Source organism: Nerophis ophidion, linkage group LG28, assembly GCF_033978795.1.
Source record: "Nerophis ophidion isolate RoL-2023_Sa linkage group LG28, RoL_Noph_v1.0, whole genome shotgun sequence".
Lineage (NCBI taxonomy): Eukaryota > Metazoa > Chordata > Actinopteri > Syngnathiformes > Syngnathidae > Nerophis > Nerophis ophidion.
The window spans coordinates 26,941,682-26,957,773 of NC_084638.1; the positions used below are offsets into that span (position 1 = coordinate 26,941,682).

A 16,092-nucleotide genomic window follows, 5' to 3' on the forward strand; every position below is an offset into this window, starting at 1 on the left:
GTCCATAGTGGATCTAGCATAATAGTGAGTCCAGTCCATAGTGGATCTAACATAATAGTGAGAGTCCAGTCCATAGTGGATCCAACATAATAGTGAGAGTCCAGTCCATAGTGGATCTAACATAATAGTGTGAAAGTCCAGTCCATAGTGGATCTAGCATAATAGTGAGAGTCCAGTCCATAGTGGATCTAACATAATAGTGTGAGAGTCCAGTCCATAGTGGATCTAACATAATAGTGTGAGAGTCCAGTCCATAGTGGATCTAACATAATAGTGGGAGAGTCCAGTCCATAGTGGATCTAACATAATAGTGTGAAAGTCCAGTCCATAGTGGATCCAGCATAATAGTGAGAGTCCAGTCCATAGTGGATCTAACATAATAGTGTGAAAGTCCAGTCCATAGTGGATCTAGCATAATAGTGAGAGTCCAGCCCATAGTGGATCTAACATAATAGTGAGAGTCCAGTCCATAGTGGATCTAACATAATAGTGTGAGAGTCCAGTCCATAGTGGATCTAGCATAATAGTGAGAGTCCAGTCCATAGTGGATCTAACATAATAGTTAGAGTCCAGTCCATAGTGGATCTAACATAATAGTGTGAAAGTCCAGTCCATAGTGGATCTAACATAATATTGTGAGAGTCCAGTCCATATTGGATCTAACATAATAGTGTGAAAGTCCAGTCCATAGTGGATCTAACATAATATTGTGAGAGTCCAGTCCATAGTGGATCTAACATAATAGTGTGAAAGTCCAGTCCATAGAGGATCTAACACAATATTGTGAGAGTCCAGTCCATAGTGGATCTAACATAATAGTGAGAGTCCAGTCCATAGTGGATCTAACATAATAGTGTGAAAGTCCAGTCCATAGTGGATCCAGCATAATAGTGAGAGTCCAGTCCATAGTGGATCTAACATAATAGTGTGAAAGTCCAGTCCATAGTGGATCTAGCATAATAGTGAGAGTCCAGTCCATAGTGGATCCAACATAATAGTGAGAGTCCAGTCCATAGTGGATCTAACATAATAGTGTGAAAGTCCAGTCCATAGTGGATCTAGCATAATAGTGAGAGTCCAGTCCATAGTGGATCTAACATAATAGTTAGAGTCCAGTCCATAGTGGATCTAACATAATAGTGTGAGAGTCCAGTCCACAGTGGATCTAACATAATATTGTGAGAGTCCAGTCCATATTGGATCTAACATAATAGTAAGAGTCCAGTCCATAGAGGATCTAACACAATATTGTGAGAGTCCAGTCCATATTGGATCTAACATAATAGTAAGAGTCCAGTCCATAGAGGATCTAACACAATAGTGTGAAAGTCCAGTCCATAGTGGATCCAGCATAATAGTGAGAGTCCAGTCCATAGTGGATCTAACATAATAGTGTGAAAGTCCAGTCCATAGTGGATCTAGCATAATAGTGAGAGTCCAGTCCATAGTGGATCCAACATAATAGTGAGAGTCCAGTCCATATTGGATCTAACATAATAGTAAGAGTCCAGTCCATAGTGGATCTAACATAATATTGTGAGAGTCCAGTCCATATTGGATCTAACATAATAGTAAGAGTCCAGTCCATAGAGGATCTAACACAATAGTGTGAAAGTCCAGTCCATAGTGGATCCAGCATAATAGTGAGAGTCCAGTCCATAGTGGATCTAACATAATAGTGTGAAAGTCCAGTCCATAGTGGATCTAGCATAATAGTGAGAGTCCAGTCCATAGTGGATCCAACATAATAGTGAGAGTCCAGTCCATAGTGGATCTAACATAATAGTGTGAGAGTCCAGTCCATAGTGGATCTAACATAATAGTGTGAGAGTCCAGTCCATAGTGGATCTAACATAATAGTGTGAAAGTCCAGTCCATAGTGGATCCAGCATAATAGTGAGAGTCCAGTCCATAGTGGATCTAACATAATAGTGTGAAAGTCCAGTCCATAGTGGATCTAGCATAATAGTGAGAGTGCAGTCCATAGTGGATCCAACATAATAGTGAGAGTCCAGTCCATAGTGGATCTAACATAATAGTGTGAGAGTCCAGTCCATAGTGGATCTAACATAATAGTGTGAGAGTCCAGTCCATAGTGGATCTAACATAATAGTGTGAAAGTCCAGTCCATAGTGGATCCAGCATAATAGTGAGAGTCCAGTCCATAGTGGATCTAACATAATAGTGTGAAAGTCCAGTCCATAGTGGATCTAGCATAATAGTGAGAGTCCAGTCCATAGTGGATCCAACATAATAGTGAGAGTCCAGTCCATAGTGGATCTAACATAATAGTGTGAGAGTCCAGTCCATAGTGGATCTAACATAATAGTGTGAAAGTCCAGTCCATAGTGGATCTAGCATAATAGTGAGAGTCCAGTCCATAGTGGATCTAACATAATAGTGTGAGAGTCCAGTCCATAGTGGATCTAACATAATAGTGTGAGAGTCCAGTCCATAGTGGATCTAACATAATAGTGTGAAAGTCCAGTCCATAGTGGATCTAACATAATAGTGTGAGAGTCCAGTCCATAGTGGATCTAACATAATAGTGTGAGAGTCCAGTCCATAGTGGATCTAACATAATAGTGTGAGAGTCCAGTCCATAGTGGATCCAACATAATAGTGAGAGTCCAGTCCATAGTGGATCTAACATAATAGTGTGAGAGTCCAGTCCATAGTGGATCTAACATAATAGTGTGAGAGTCCAGTCCATAGTGGATCTAACATAATAGTGTGAAAGTCCAGTCCATAGTGGATCCAGCATAATAGTGAGAGTCCAGTCCATAGTGGATCTAACATAATAGTGTGAAAGTCCAGTCCATAGTGGATCTAGCATAATAGTGAGAGTCCAGTCCATAGTGGATCCAACATAATAGTGAGAGTCCAGTCCATAGTGGATCCAGCATAATAGTGAGAGTCCAGTCCATAGTGGATCCAGCATAATAGTGAGAGTCCAGTCCATAGTGGATCTAACATAATAGTGTGAAAGTCCAGTCCATAGTGGATCTAGCATAATAGTGAGAGTCCAGTCCATAGTGGATCCAACATAATAGTGAGAGTCCAGTCCATAGTGGATCTAACATAATAGTGTGAGAGTCCAGTCCATAGTGGATCTAACATAATAGTGTGAAAGTCCAGTCCATAGTGGATCTAGCATAATAGTGAGAGTCCAGTCCATAGTGGATCCAACATAATAGTGAGAGTCCAGTCCATAGTGGATCTAACATAATAGTGTGAGAGTCCAGTCCATAGTGGATCTAACATAATAGTGTGAGAGTCCAGTCCATAGTGGATCTAACATAATAGTGTGAAAGTCCAGTCCATAGTGGATCCAGCATAATAGTGAGAGTCCAGTCCATAGTGGATCTAACATAATAGTGTGAAAGTCCAGTCCATAGTGGATCTAGCATAATAGTGAGAGTCCAGTCCATAGTGGATCTAACATAATAGTGTGAGAGTCCAGTCCATAGTGGGCCAGCAGGAAACCATCCCGAGCAGAGACGAGTCAGCAGTGCAGAGATGTCCCCAACCGATGCACAGGCGAGCGGTCCACCCCGGGTCCCGACTCTGGACAGCCAGGACTTCATCCAGGGCCACCGAGAAAATGGTGTTTGTTATGGACAAACTGGGACCAGCACAAAAGTCCAATAACAAAAGACCACTCGGGTTCAGATTCGGGCGGCCATTCTTCCCAATCACGCCTCTCCAGGTTTCACTGTGGTTGCCAACATGAGCGTTGAAGTCCCCCAGTAGGACAAGGGAATCACCCGGGGGAGCACTTTCCAGTACTACCTCAAGGGAGTCCAAAAAGGGTCAGTACTCTTAGCTCAGTGGTTGTTAACCTTGTTGGAGGCACCAGACTCCACCAGTTTTACATGCGCATTCACCGAAGCCTTCTTTAGTGAAAAATAAAATGTTTTTTTTCTCCAATTCAAGACAAAGTTGTATGTTTTTGGTAACACTTAAGTATAGGGGAATATATTCTAAGTGACAAAGACTTAATTTAGAGTTATATGGACACTAGGGGAACATATTTTAAGTAATACAATATGTTAATTATTTGGTCAGGGTCAGGGTTAGAGGGTTAGGGTTACTGTATAATAAGGCCACGCCGAATAAGGCATTAATTAGTACTTAATGACTAGTTAAGAACCAAAATGTTACCAATTTGCATGTTAATAAGCAACTAATTAATGGTGAATAAGTTCCTCATATAAAGTGTTACCATATTTTTTTTACTGGTGCACAAAATCAAGCGTGCATGAACATCATCTTGTCCAAACAACAAAACTAAGACATAAACTCACAACAAATGACACACCTGCAAATCAGTCAGCTGTTGCCGTATCTGTAATATGCCAACAGGGAGAAGTGTTTGTATTTACTGGAAGAGTCGGGTGTGTTTTGATCTCCGCCGAACCCCTGAGGTCGACTCACCCAACCCCTAAGGTTTGATCGAACCCTGGTTAAGAACCACTGTCTTAGCTGCTGCTTGGTGGGTAAGCGCAAACAACAGTCAGGACCCGTCCCCCCACCCAAAGGCGGAGGGAGGCTACCCTCTCGCCCACTGGGTTGAACTCCAACACTGTCTTAGCTGCTGCTTGGTGGGTAAGCACAAACAACAGTCAGGACCCGTCCCCCCACCCAAAGGCGGAGGGAGGCTACCCTCTCGCCCACTGGGTTGAACTCCAACACTGTCTTAGCTGCTGCTTGGTGGGTAAGCACAAACAACAATCAGGACCCGTCCCCCCACCCAAAGGCGGAGGGAGGCTACCCTCTCGCCCACTGGGTTGAACTCCAACACGGTCTTAGCTGCTGTTTGCTGCGTAAGCACAAACAACAGTCAGGACCTGTCCCCCCCACCCAAAGGCGGAGGGAGGCTACCCTCTCGCCCACTGGGTTGAACTCCAACACTGTCTTAGCTGCTGCTTGGTGCGTAAGCACAAACAACAGTCAGGACCCGTCCCCCCCACCCAAAGGCGGAGGGAGGCTACCCTCTCGCCCACTGGGTTGAACTCCAACACTGTCTTAGCTGCTGCTTGGTGGGTAAGCACAAACAACAGTCAGGACCCGTCCCCGCACCCAAAGGCGGAGGGAGGCTACCCTCTCGCCCACTGGGTTGAACTCCAACACTGTCTTAGCTGCTGCTTGGTGGGTAAGCACAACCAACAGTCAGGACCCGTCCCCCCACCCAAAGGCGGAGGCAGGCTACCCTCTCGCCCACTAGGTTGAACTCCAACACTGTCTTAGCTGCTGCTTGGTGCGTAAGCACAAACAACAGTCAGGACCCGCCCCCCCCACCCAAAGGCGGAGGGAGGCTACCCTCTCGCCCACTGGGTTGAACTCCAACACTGTCTTAGCTGCTTCTTGGTGCGTAAGCACAAACAACAGTCAGGACCCGTCCCCCCCACCCAAAGGCGGAGGGAGGCTACCCTCTCGCCCACTGGGTTGAACTCCAACACGGTCTTAGCTGCTGCTTGGTGCGTAAGCGCAAACAACAGTCAGGACCCGTCCCCCCACCCAAAGGCGGAGGCAGGCTACCCTCTCGCCCACTGGGTTGAACTCCAACACTGTCTTAGCTGCTGCTTGGTGGGTAAGCGCAAACAACAGTCAGGACCCGTCCCCCCACCCAAAGGCGGAGGCAGGCTACCCTCTCGGCCAGTGGGTTGAACTCCAACACTGTCTTAGCTGCTGCTTGGTGGGTAAGCGCAAACAACAGTCAGGACCTGTCCCCCCCACCCAAAGGCGGAGGGAGGCTACCCCCTCGCCCACTGGGTTGAACTCCAACACTGTCTTAGCTGCTGCTTGGTGCGTAAGCACAAACAACAGTCAGGACCCGTCCCCCCCACCCAAAGGCGGAGGCAGGCTACCCTCTCGCCCACTGGGTTGAACTCCAACACTGTCTTAGCTGCTGCTTGGTGGGTAAGCGCAAACAACAGTCAGGACCCGTCCACCCACCCAAAGGCGGAGGCAGGCTACCCTCTCGCCCACTGGGTTGAACTCCAACACTGTCTTAGCTGCTGCTTGGTGCGTAAGCACAAACAACAGTCAGGACCCGTCCCCCCACCCAAAGGCGGAGGGAGGCTACCCTCTCGCCCACTGGGTTGAACTCCAACACGGTCTTAGCTGCTGCTTGGTGCGTAAGCACAACCAACAGTCAGGACCCGTCCCCCCACCCAAAGGCGGAGGCAGGCTACCCTCTCGCCCACTGGGTTGAACTCCAACACTGTCTTAGCTGCTGCTTGGTGGGTAAGCACAACCAACAGTCAGGACCCGTCCCCCCACCCAAAGGCGGAGGCAGGCTACCCTCTCGCCCACTGGGTTGAACTCCAACACTGTCTTAGCTGCTGCTTGGTGCGTAAGCACAAACAACAGTCAGGACCCGTCCCCCCACCAAAGGCGGAGGCAGGCTACCCTCTCGCCCACTGGGTTGAACTCCAACACTGTCTTAGCTGCTGCTTGGTGGGTAAGCACAAACAACAGTCAGTACCCGTCCCCCCCACCCAAAGGCGGAGGCAGGCTACCCTCTCGCCCACTGGGTTGAACTCCAACACTGTCTTAGCTGCTGCTTGGTGCATAAGCACAACAACAGTCAGGACCCGTCCCCCCCACCCAAAGGCGGAGGGAGGCTACCCTCTCGCCCACTGGGTTGAACTCCAACACGGTCTTAGCTGCTGCTTGGTGTGTAAGCGCAAACAACAGTCAGGACCCGTCCCCCCACCCAAAGGCGGAGGCAGGCTACCCTCTCGCCCACTGGGTTGAACTCCAACACTGTCTTAGCTGCTGCTTGGTGGGTAAGCGCAAACAACAGTCAGGACCCGTCCACCCACCCAAAGGCGGAGGCAGGCTACCCTCTCGCCCACTGGGTTGAACTCCAACACTGTCTTAGCTGCTGCTTGGTGCGTAAGCACAAACAACAGTCAGGACCCGTCCCCCCACCCAAAGGCGGAGGCAGGCTACCCTCTCGCCCACTGGGTTGAACTCCAACACTGTCTTAGCTGCTGCTTGGTGCGTAAGCACAAACAACAGTCAGGACCCGTCCCCCCACCAAAGGCGGAGGCAGGCTACCCTCTCGCCCACTGGGTTGAACTCCAACACTGTCTTAGCTGCTGCTTGGTGGGTAAGCACAAACAACAGTCAGGACCCGTCCCCCCCACCCAAAGGCGGAGGCAGGCTACCCTCTCGCCCACTGGGTTGAACTCCAACACTGTCTTAGCTGCTGCTTGGTGCATAAGCACAACAACAGTCAGGACCCGTCCCCCCCACCCAAAGGCGGAGGGAGGCTACCCTCTCGCCCACTGGGTTGAACTCCAACACGGTCTTAGCTGCTGCTTGGTGGGTAAGCACAAACAACAGTCAGGACCCGTCCCCCCCACCCAAAGGCGGAGGCAGGCTACCCTCTCGCCCACTGGGTTGAACTCCAACACTGTCTTAGCTGCTGCTTGGTGCATAAGCACAACAACAGTCAGGACCCGTCCCCCCACCCAAAGGCGGAGGGAGGCTACCCTCTCGCCCACTGGGTTGAACTCCAACACGGTCTTAGCTGCTGCTTGGTGTGTAAGCGCAAACAACAGTCAGGACCCGTCCCCCCCACCCAAAGGCGGAGGCAGGCTACCCTCTCGCCCACTGGGTTGAACTCCAAGGCGCTTGGCTTTGAGCCGGGGGGTCAACAAGAATTGCTAACCCAGCCCGTTGCCTCTCACTGCCGGCAACGCCAGTGTGGAAGAGAGTCCAGTCCCTCTCGAGAGAACTGGTTCCAGAGCGTGGAAGTGAGTCCGACTCTATCCAGCCGGAACTCCCCCTCCAGCGAGGTAACCTTCCACTTCCCAAGAGCTAGCTTATGTAGCCGAAGATCAGACCGCCAAGTGCCCTGCCTTCGGCTGCCACCCCGCTCACAACGCACCCGACCTCTGTGGCCCCTGCTATGGGTGGAGAGCCCATTGGAGGGGGGACCCACATTGCCTCTACGGGCTGTGCCCGGTCGGGCCCCATGGTAAAAGGCACTCGCCATTGTGCCCCAACTCTGGGCCTGGCTCCAGAGGGGGGCCCGTCTCCCACGTCCGGAGTCTCGGTTTTTGGCATTTCCCTAGAATTCTATTTCCAATGAACTCTATTTAAAGAAGTTTATTTATATGATATTATCATTACTTTAGTTTTTTTGTTTTTTTTGGCTGTCTTTCTCTTTTTGTGGGGTGGAGGGGTGTCATCGTTGGGAAATAAACAAAAACAATATTTTGACTTTAAGGGCAGACAATAGATGTCTAATGTATGCAAATGTGATGTAATGGATAAGAATGTCTGATGCTGGTTGTCAATAAAAAATAAATACATAAAAAAACATATTTTGTAAGTAAAAAAATCCATCTAAATGAAGTAAGAGTAGTTGTATTGATAGAAGTCGTGCTCACTTCTCTCACGCCGACTGTAGCCTCCACATCAAAGACAAGTGAGAAGAAGATTGTGTCAATCCTGCCTTCCGGTCACAGTGTGCTGACATGACACCAGATTACTTCCTGTCCTGTTCTTTTATTTTGACGGCTCTTCCGGTTTTCATGTGGCTGCTTCACTTCTGTTGATCCTTTTGCTGCCTTCCTTGTCCGGACATTATTCTTTGTTCACGGCTGACGATCGACTCAACTTTTGGATGCCGAGCTCTACTACGCACGTACTTTGTGGACGCCGTCTGCTTCACATGTCCTGTGAGTGTTTTGCTGGGTTTTCAGCAATTTGTTTTGTTTTCTTCATAGTTCCCTCTTGTTCTCGGTTTTTGTTCTTTTATCAATAAATATCCCTTTTTTTTTACTGCACGGTGCAACTTCTTTCGTCTGCGTCTTAAAAATCACTAAAAGATATTATGTAGCATTTCCAATTTCCAGTTTTTGGTGAATTCTTGTGAAATTTCCACTGTCATGTTACTCCTTATAGTTCATTAATTAATAAATTAAGAACATATTTACCAAGTCACACCTTGTGGTGTGATTGTTTTACCTGTTAAGGAAAGTATTTAATCTTATATATATATATATATATATATATATATATATATATATATATATATTCCTTCATATTGGCAGCCATAGTGATTCATTTATTCAGCTGAGGATTAAAACTTGGATCTGACGAAAAAGTAAACACAAATGCTGTCTTCCTCGCTGATAAAACATGATGGCAACATGTATCTGCTAGCTCATGATCACCCCCACTTTTCAATGTGGCGAGTTGGAGTACTACAAGAGGCACTCTAATACAGTGCTTCAATCTGTATTTTTAGTCTTATTATCAAGGAATAATGAGGTCACACTTAAATTAAAACATCAATGCTAAGGTTCCGTCCAGTATTGGGCCGGCGATGATGATGATGATGATGATGATGATGATGTACCTGAGCAAGTGAACAATTGGATCCACAAGGGACAACAACCCTTTCCACAGACTTCACACACACCAGAAACACAAATCTTAGAAGCCTACAACAATACATTAAAAGAAGACTTTAGGATTAAAAGTGAAGATGTGAGGTGAAATAAGTACAAATGCAGTAATAAAAACCAGCGATCCTTTCTGGAGAATCTCTTCTTACAAACAGAGCAAGTAAAAGGTTTCTCACCTGTGTGTGTTCTCATGTGCAATATCATGTCATTCTTAGTGTTGAATCTTTTATCACAAGCTGGGTATCAGGTTCAAACACTGATGACATCTATTAATCAGACAAGAAGCAAGGAATCATGCAGAGACAGAGATCAATTTAGTTCATGAGGAGTATGCATGGAGCTGCACACTTAGTCACAGTCTCGCCCTACGCTCTAAGGTTCAGGTCCCGCATCCCTCTATTTATTTTGGAGTTCCACAGTCAACATCACTGAGGCCGCATCTAAAAGGAGTGGTCACATATCATGCAAAGCAGGTCCAAGACGCACAATACGTGAAGGAATGTGCTGGGGGCCCATGTGATTTCGCCTTGTCTCTACTTCGTCTGCGTGTTGTCATCTTATCGTTGAGGTCCCTCAAGTCCTTGGCTGTGAGCAGGCTAAAACAAAGATAACATCTGCGGCTGAGGCCACCCCTCAGACAAGAAGTTTTTGTCCTTGCACAATTAGAAAAGTCTAACTTGAGCACAATAACTAATAACGAAAGCATCAGACTTTAAGCATACTAAAGTTAGTGTGATAATATACACGCTTATACATTATTATTCTTGCACTGAACAAGCAAGATTTTTCTCTCCAGTGTGTGTTCTCATGTGTCTGGTCATGTGTTGCTTTCTGGAGAAACTCTTCTTACAAACAGAGCAAGTAAAAGGTTTCTCACCTGTGTGTGTTCTCATGTGCAATATCACTTCCTTCTTACTGTTGAATCTTTTAGCACAAGCTGAGCAAGCAAAAGGTTTCTCTCCAGTGTGTGTTCTCATGTGTCTGGTCATGTTAAGCTTTCTGGAGAAACTCTTTTTACAAACAGAGCAAGTAAAAGGTTTCTCACCTGTGTGTGTTCTAATGTGCAATATCATTTCCTTCTTACTGTTGAATCTTTTAACACAAGCTGAGCAAGCAAAAGGTTTCTCTCCAGTGTGCGTTCTCATGTGTGTGGTCATGTTAATCTTTCTGGAGAAACTGTTCTTACAAACAGAGCAAGTAAAAGGTTTCTCACCTGTGTGTGTTCTCATGTGCAATATCATGTCATTCTTAGAGCTGAATCTTTTAGCGCAAGCTGAGCAAGCGAAAGGTTTTTCTCCAGTGTGTGTTCTCATGTGTCTGGTCATGCGTTCCTTTCTGGAGAAACTCTTCTTACAAACGGAGCAAGTAAAAGGTTTCTCACCTGTGTGTGTTCTCATGTGCAATATAAGTTCCTTCTTAGTGATGAATCTTTTAGCGCAAGCTGAGCAAGCAAAAGGTTTCTCTCCAGTGTGTGTTCTCATGTGTCTGGTCATGCTCTGCTTTCTGGAGAAACTCTTCTTACAAACAGAGCAAGTAAAAGGTTTCTCCCCATTATGTGTTGTCATGTGTCTTGTAAAATTACTCTTCAGTCGAAATGACTTCCCACATTCAGAGCAGTCAAAGTGTTTGTTGTTAGTGTGATGTCTCGTATCCTCTTTAGAGTCATTTTTCCTCTCCAAAGGTTTTTGGATGTGGTCACTGTGGTCAGAGGAGTCTGACATCATGTGGTCCATGTCTGACAGTGGAGCAAAGATGCTGTCTGGTTCCGACTTTATATCTTCACAATGCTCTCCATCAGCTTCTGTCATGTGTTGACTTACAAGCTCCGCCCCTCTGTTCTCCTCACTTTGACTGTGATGAAGCTGTAAGGACTGAGCTTCATCTTCATCATGAAGCTGCTCCTCTTTAATGTGGGAGGGGGTCTGTAGCTCCTTTTGTCCCACACTGGTGTGCCACTCCTCTTGGTGACTCCCCGCTGACACCCGCTGGACGTCTGCAGAACAAATGAGGTCTTACTCTATTGGAGTTTGTAGTATTCAAACTATTGACGTGTGAGGTAGTGTAAATAGACAGTGATGGGCAAGCTACCTGGACAATGTAGTAAGCTAAGCTACAAGTTACTCTCATTTAAATGCAGCTAAGCTATCCCCAGAGAATTGAAGCACGCTACACTGCAAAAGTAGCTTGCCACATCAAGGCTACATTTAACAGCATGTATATATATATATACATATATATACTGTATACATACTAGGGGTATAATGGTACGTGTATTTGTATTGAACCGTTTCGGTACGGGGGTTTCGGTTCGGTCTGGAGGTGTACCGAACGAGTACACATGCTAGCAGCGACCGGGCTAGGACAACATGTAAAAGCCAGAGCTGGAAGAGCCTCCTGCCTCGTTAAGATCTCCCGTTTGGGAACACTTTGGCTGCGCGATACAACAATGGAGGACGGAGGTTTGCTGATATTGTTCAGCGGCTGCTTCTGACAACACGTCAAACATGCGTTGCACCTTTCCTGCTTCCGGCTCCCAGACCGTAGTCGAGGAGCGCAGGGGGAGACACTCCTCCAGGGCTGATGTATTCTCGGGGGCAACACCCTTTACTCTACCCGGCAGTGGGTCTCCACAGCTCCGGACTCCAGGGTAAATGAAGAGTCCGGTGATTAGTTGCAAATCGTGGCTTTGTTGAGGTCTTGCACATAGCCAATCCAACAAAACATTAGCCACTCCCGCACTCACCTACCGCTCCCTCACCCACACACTCACTGACGTCACATGCTGTCACAGATTAAAGGTGAAAGAAAAGTTAATCTGAGGCTGAGTTGACTTGAAACTGTTTAATGTTTCACTTTTTATATGTAGAATAAAAGTTGTGTCATTTTATTTAATCCGAGCAACAACTTGAGGCAGTTTAATGTTGATGAAGGTGGACCCCGACTTAAACAAGTTGAAAAACTTATTGGGGTGTTACCATTTAGTGGTCAATTGTACGGAATATGTACTGTACTGTACAATCTACTAATAAAAGTCTCAATTAATCAATATAAAAAAGCACTTTATATGTATGGAAAGGTTTTGTTAAGAAACCATTCTGAGCCTTATATCTTATTTAGTTTTTATTTTATATATGTTGACCACCTTAACCCTTGCAATAGACCTTGTGTGTATATTTATGTTATGCCATTGTTAACAAATTTGGTAAATAAACAACCAAAAATTTATATATATATATATATTTTTTTTACTGTACCGAAAATGAACCGAACCGTGACCTCTAAACCGCGGTACGTACCGAACCGAAATTTTTGTGTACCATTATACCCCTAATATATATATATATATATATATATATATATATATATATATATATATAAACACAGTATTTAGGGACCGATGTCCCTTTGGGACAGAGGACCCTACTGAATTTCTAGCGTTTTATTATTATTAGGGACCGAATATTATTAGGGACTGAATTTCAAAGGTTTTATTATTATTCTTTATTATACCGCCGCCTCTTTGAGCTGTAATTTGACCACATTAACATGCTTCAAAACTCACCAAACTGGACACACACATTAGGACTGGCAAAAATTGTGATCTAATCAAAAAAAAAAAAAAACCCTAAATCCCCAAAAATTTGCTCTAGCGCCCCCTAGGAAGAAAACACAGACAAAACTGCCTCTAACTCCCAGTAGGAATGTCGTAGACACATTAGTGAATTATATTTATATAGCGCTTTTCTCAAGTGACTCAAAGCGCTTTACATAGTGACACCCAATATCTAAGTTACATTTAAACCAGTGTGGGTGGCACTGGGAGCAGGTGGGTAAAGTGTCTTGCCCAAGGACACAACGGCAGTAACTAGGATGGCAGAAGCGGGAATCGAACCTGCAACCCTCAAGTTGCTAGCACAGCCACTCTACCAACCGAGCTATGCCGCATGAAACAAAAACCTATATTTCATACACTGACAACCCCCAGCTAAAATCAACAGGATGTTTGCTATTCCTCCTTTCAAAACAAAAGCTGCACTCCATTCACAATACATTAGAGTCTTAAGATGGCGGTGTTCTGCTCAGACAAAACTGCCTCTAACTCCCAGTAGGATTGTCGTAGACACATGAAACAAAAACCTCTATGTAGGTCTCACTTAGACCTATATTTCCTACACTGACAACCCGAAGTTTGCAATTCCCTCTTCAATACAAAAGATGGCTAAAAAAACTTGCATGTGTGATGTATCATGTTGTATGCATGCATGTGTGATGTATCATGTTGTATGCATGCACGTGTGATGTATCATGTTGTATGCATGCATGTGTGATGCATCATGTTGTATACATACGTGTGTGATGTATCATGTTGTATACATGTGTGTGTGATGTATCATGTTGTATGCATGTGTGTGTGATGTATCATGTTGTATGCATGCATATGTGATGTATCATGTTGTATGCATGCATGTGTGATGTATCATGTTGTATACATACGTGTGTGATGTATCATGTTGTATACATGCGTGTGTGATGTATCATGTTGTATGCATGCATGTGTGATGTATCATGTTGTATGCATGCATCATGTTTCGTTTTTGTCATGTTTGGTTATTTTTTGGGCATTCGGTTCCTGTTCCTGGACTTTTTTTCTTTGGTACCATAGTAACTTATTAATTTCACCCGTCATGTCACGCCCCTGTCCTCTATTTTCACACCTGCTGGTAATCATCATTGGTATTATTTAAACCTGTAGTTGCCAAGAGTTCAGTCTGGCAATTTCACCCACATATCCCTCAACTCCTTCATGCCATACCATGCTGTTCGTTTTGTCCACGCCACGTAAGTTTTCTTATTCATGCCACAGTGCAAGTGTTTTTGTTTCATGTTTGTAGTTTGTAGCCTTTATGCTAGTCTTTTGTTTTTTCATAGCCAAGTGTTTGTACCTCCTTCTGAGCGCCCTTTGTTTGCTTTTTTTGTTAGTTATAGTGTTTAATAAATAATAATGTACTCACATTCACGTCTGGCTCTTCCCAACTATCCTTTGCGACAAAGAAACAATCCAAGTCCAAGTCCTTGTCTGACAGCTTGTTTTAAAATGTCTCTGACAAGCTTGCATTTTCTGATTTGGAAATGACATGAATGTTTGTGCCACTGTGCCAATAACTGCTTAATAAATACAGTTTTGCTAAATTGACTTAGTTGTGATTTCCCTCTCTGCATGAAAGTTCAAAAGTAGAATATATTAGTTTTACTATTATTGTCCTTCGGTCAATGGTCAACAAAATAAACAAACAGTTGTACATTTATAGATTGAAAATGAAAATGTTGCAGACCGAATGGGTTTAGGCTGAAGTTAAACACTTATTGCACTTAACTCTATAAACAATATCAATTACAAAATGAACTTCCCAAATTATGAAATGTCCTTTGCACAACATATTATAAATACACATTATACACAACATGAACATAGTTCAATTATATACACAGTAAAGGCAGTTGAAATATCCTTGCACACGCATTAAACCTTTGCACCAATTATATACAAAATATACAAACAATTATACTTCCATTATTATTAATATCCCACATTTAGTTTTTAATTAACATTAATCATAGTATGTACTACAATGTTGATTCAAGAGTGATATATTTCTTCAAGACAATGGTCTTAAAGTGTTTTTTAAATGTGTGAATGGAAGTGGAACATTTGAAGGAATCATCCAAGCTGTTCCACAGTTGAACTCCTCGAACAGAAACACATCTACTTGTTCTTATTTTAGCTTTCTGAAAGACAGCTGAACCTCTGAGGTCTTAGCGACTCTCTCTGGGTTTGAACCTCTCCTGTGGACACCCGGGCAGCATGTGGTTATGAGCTTTGAAAGCCACAATAGTAGTATTGAGGTCAACAAGATGGTGCAGTTTTAATGTTTTTAATTGAATGAACAGAGCATTGGTATGGTCCTGATAATTTGCATAATTTACAATTCTAATCGCTTTCTTTTGAAGTAAGAATATAGAGTTGATGTTTGATTTGTAATTGTTACCCCAGATTTCAAAACAATAATTAAGATACGGGTGTATGAAAGAATGATATAACATGTTAAGAGCCTTTTGATTTACAGAGTTTTTAATTTTATGTAACATAGCAATATTTTTTGCCATCTTTGTCTTAAGTATATTTATGTACAGTTTCCAATTGAATGTATCATCTATATAGATTCCCAAAAATTTTATTGAATACACCCTTTCTATCTCCATATCGTCAATTCTTATATGACGCTGAATGTTATTTTTACTATTTCCAAAAATGATATATTTAGTTTTATTTAGGTTGATTGATAGTTTATTGGCATCAAACCATTGCTTCAGTATGTGGAGTTCAAGCTCTACAGTCTCTAGGAGTTGGTCAAGGTCTTGCCCAGAACAGTACAGACTTGTATCATCAGCAAAAAGAATACAGTTGAGTTTTTTAAAGATTGTACACATATCACTAATACACAGTAAAAACAATTTTGGTCCCAGTACAGAACCTTGGGGTACTCCTTGTGTTATGATCTTTTTATCTGAATATACATTATTCATATGCACATTCTGCTCTCTGCCACCAGGATAACTGTTCAACCAATCATGAGCAAGACCTCTGACATCATACCTCTGC

The 16,092-nt window shown here is 44.1% G+C and overlaps 1 protein-coding gene across 1 annotated transcript in view; it reads right to left on the bottom strand.

The window, feature by feature from the left end:
* Window positions 1-9,740: 9,740 nt before the first annotated feature.
* LOC133545643 (zinc finger protein OZF-like) overlaps window positions 9,741-16,092 on the bottom strand; it is a 50,915-nt gene continuing 44,563 nt past the window's right edge. The window contains exon 3 of the mRNA XM_061891408.1: window positions 9,741-11,424. Coding sequence (XP_061747392.1) covers window positions 10,190-11,424 — 1,235 coding nt within the window. The 3' untranslated portion in view covers window positions 9,741-10,189. The remainder of the gene's footprint in view (window positions 11,425-16,092) is intronic.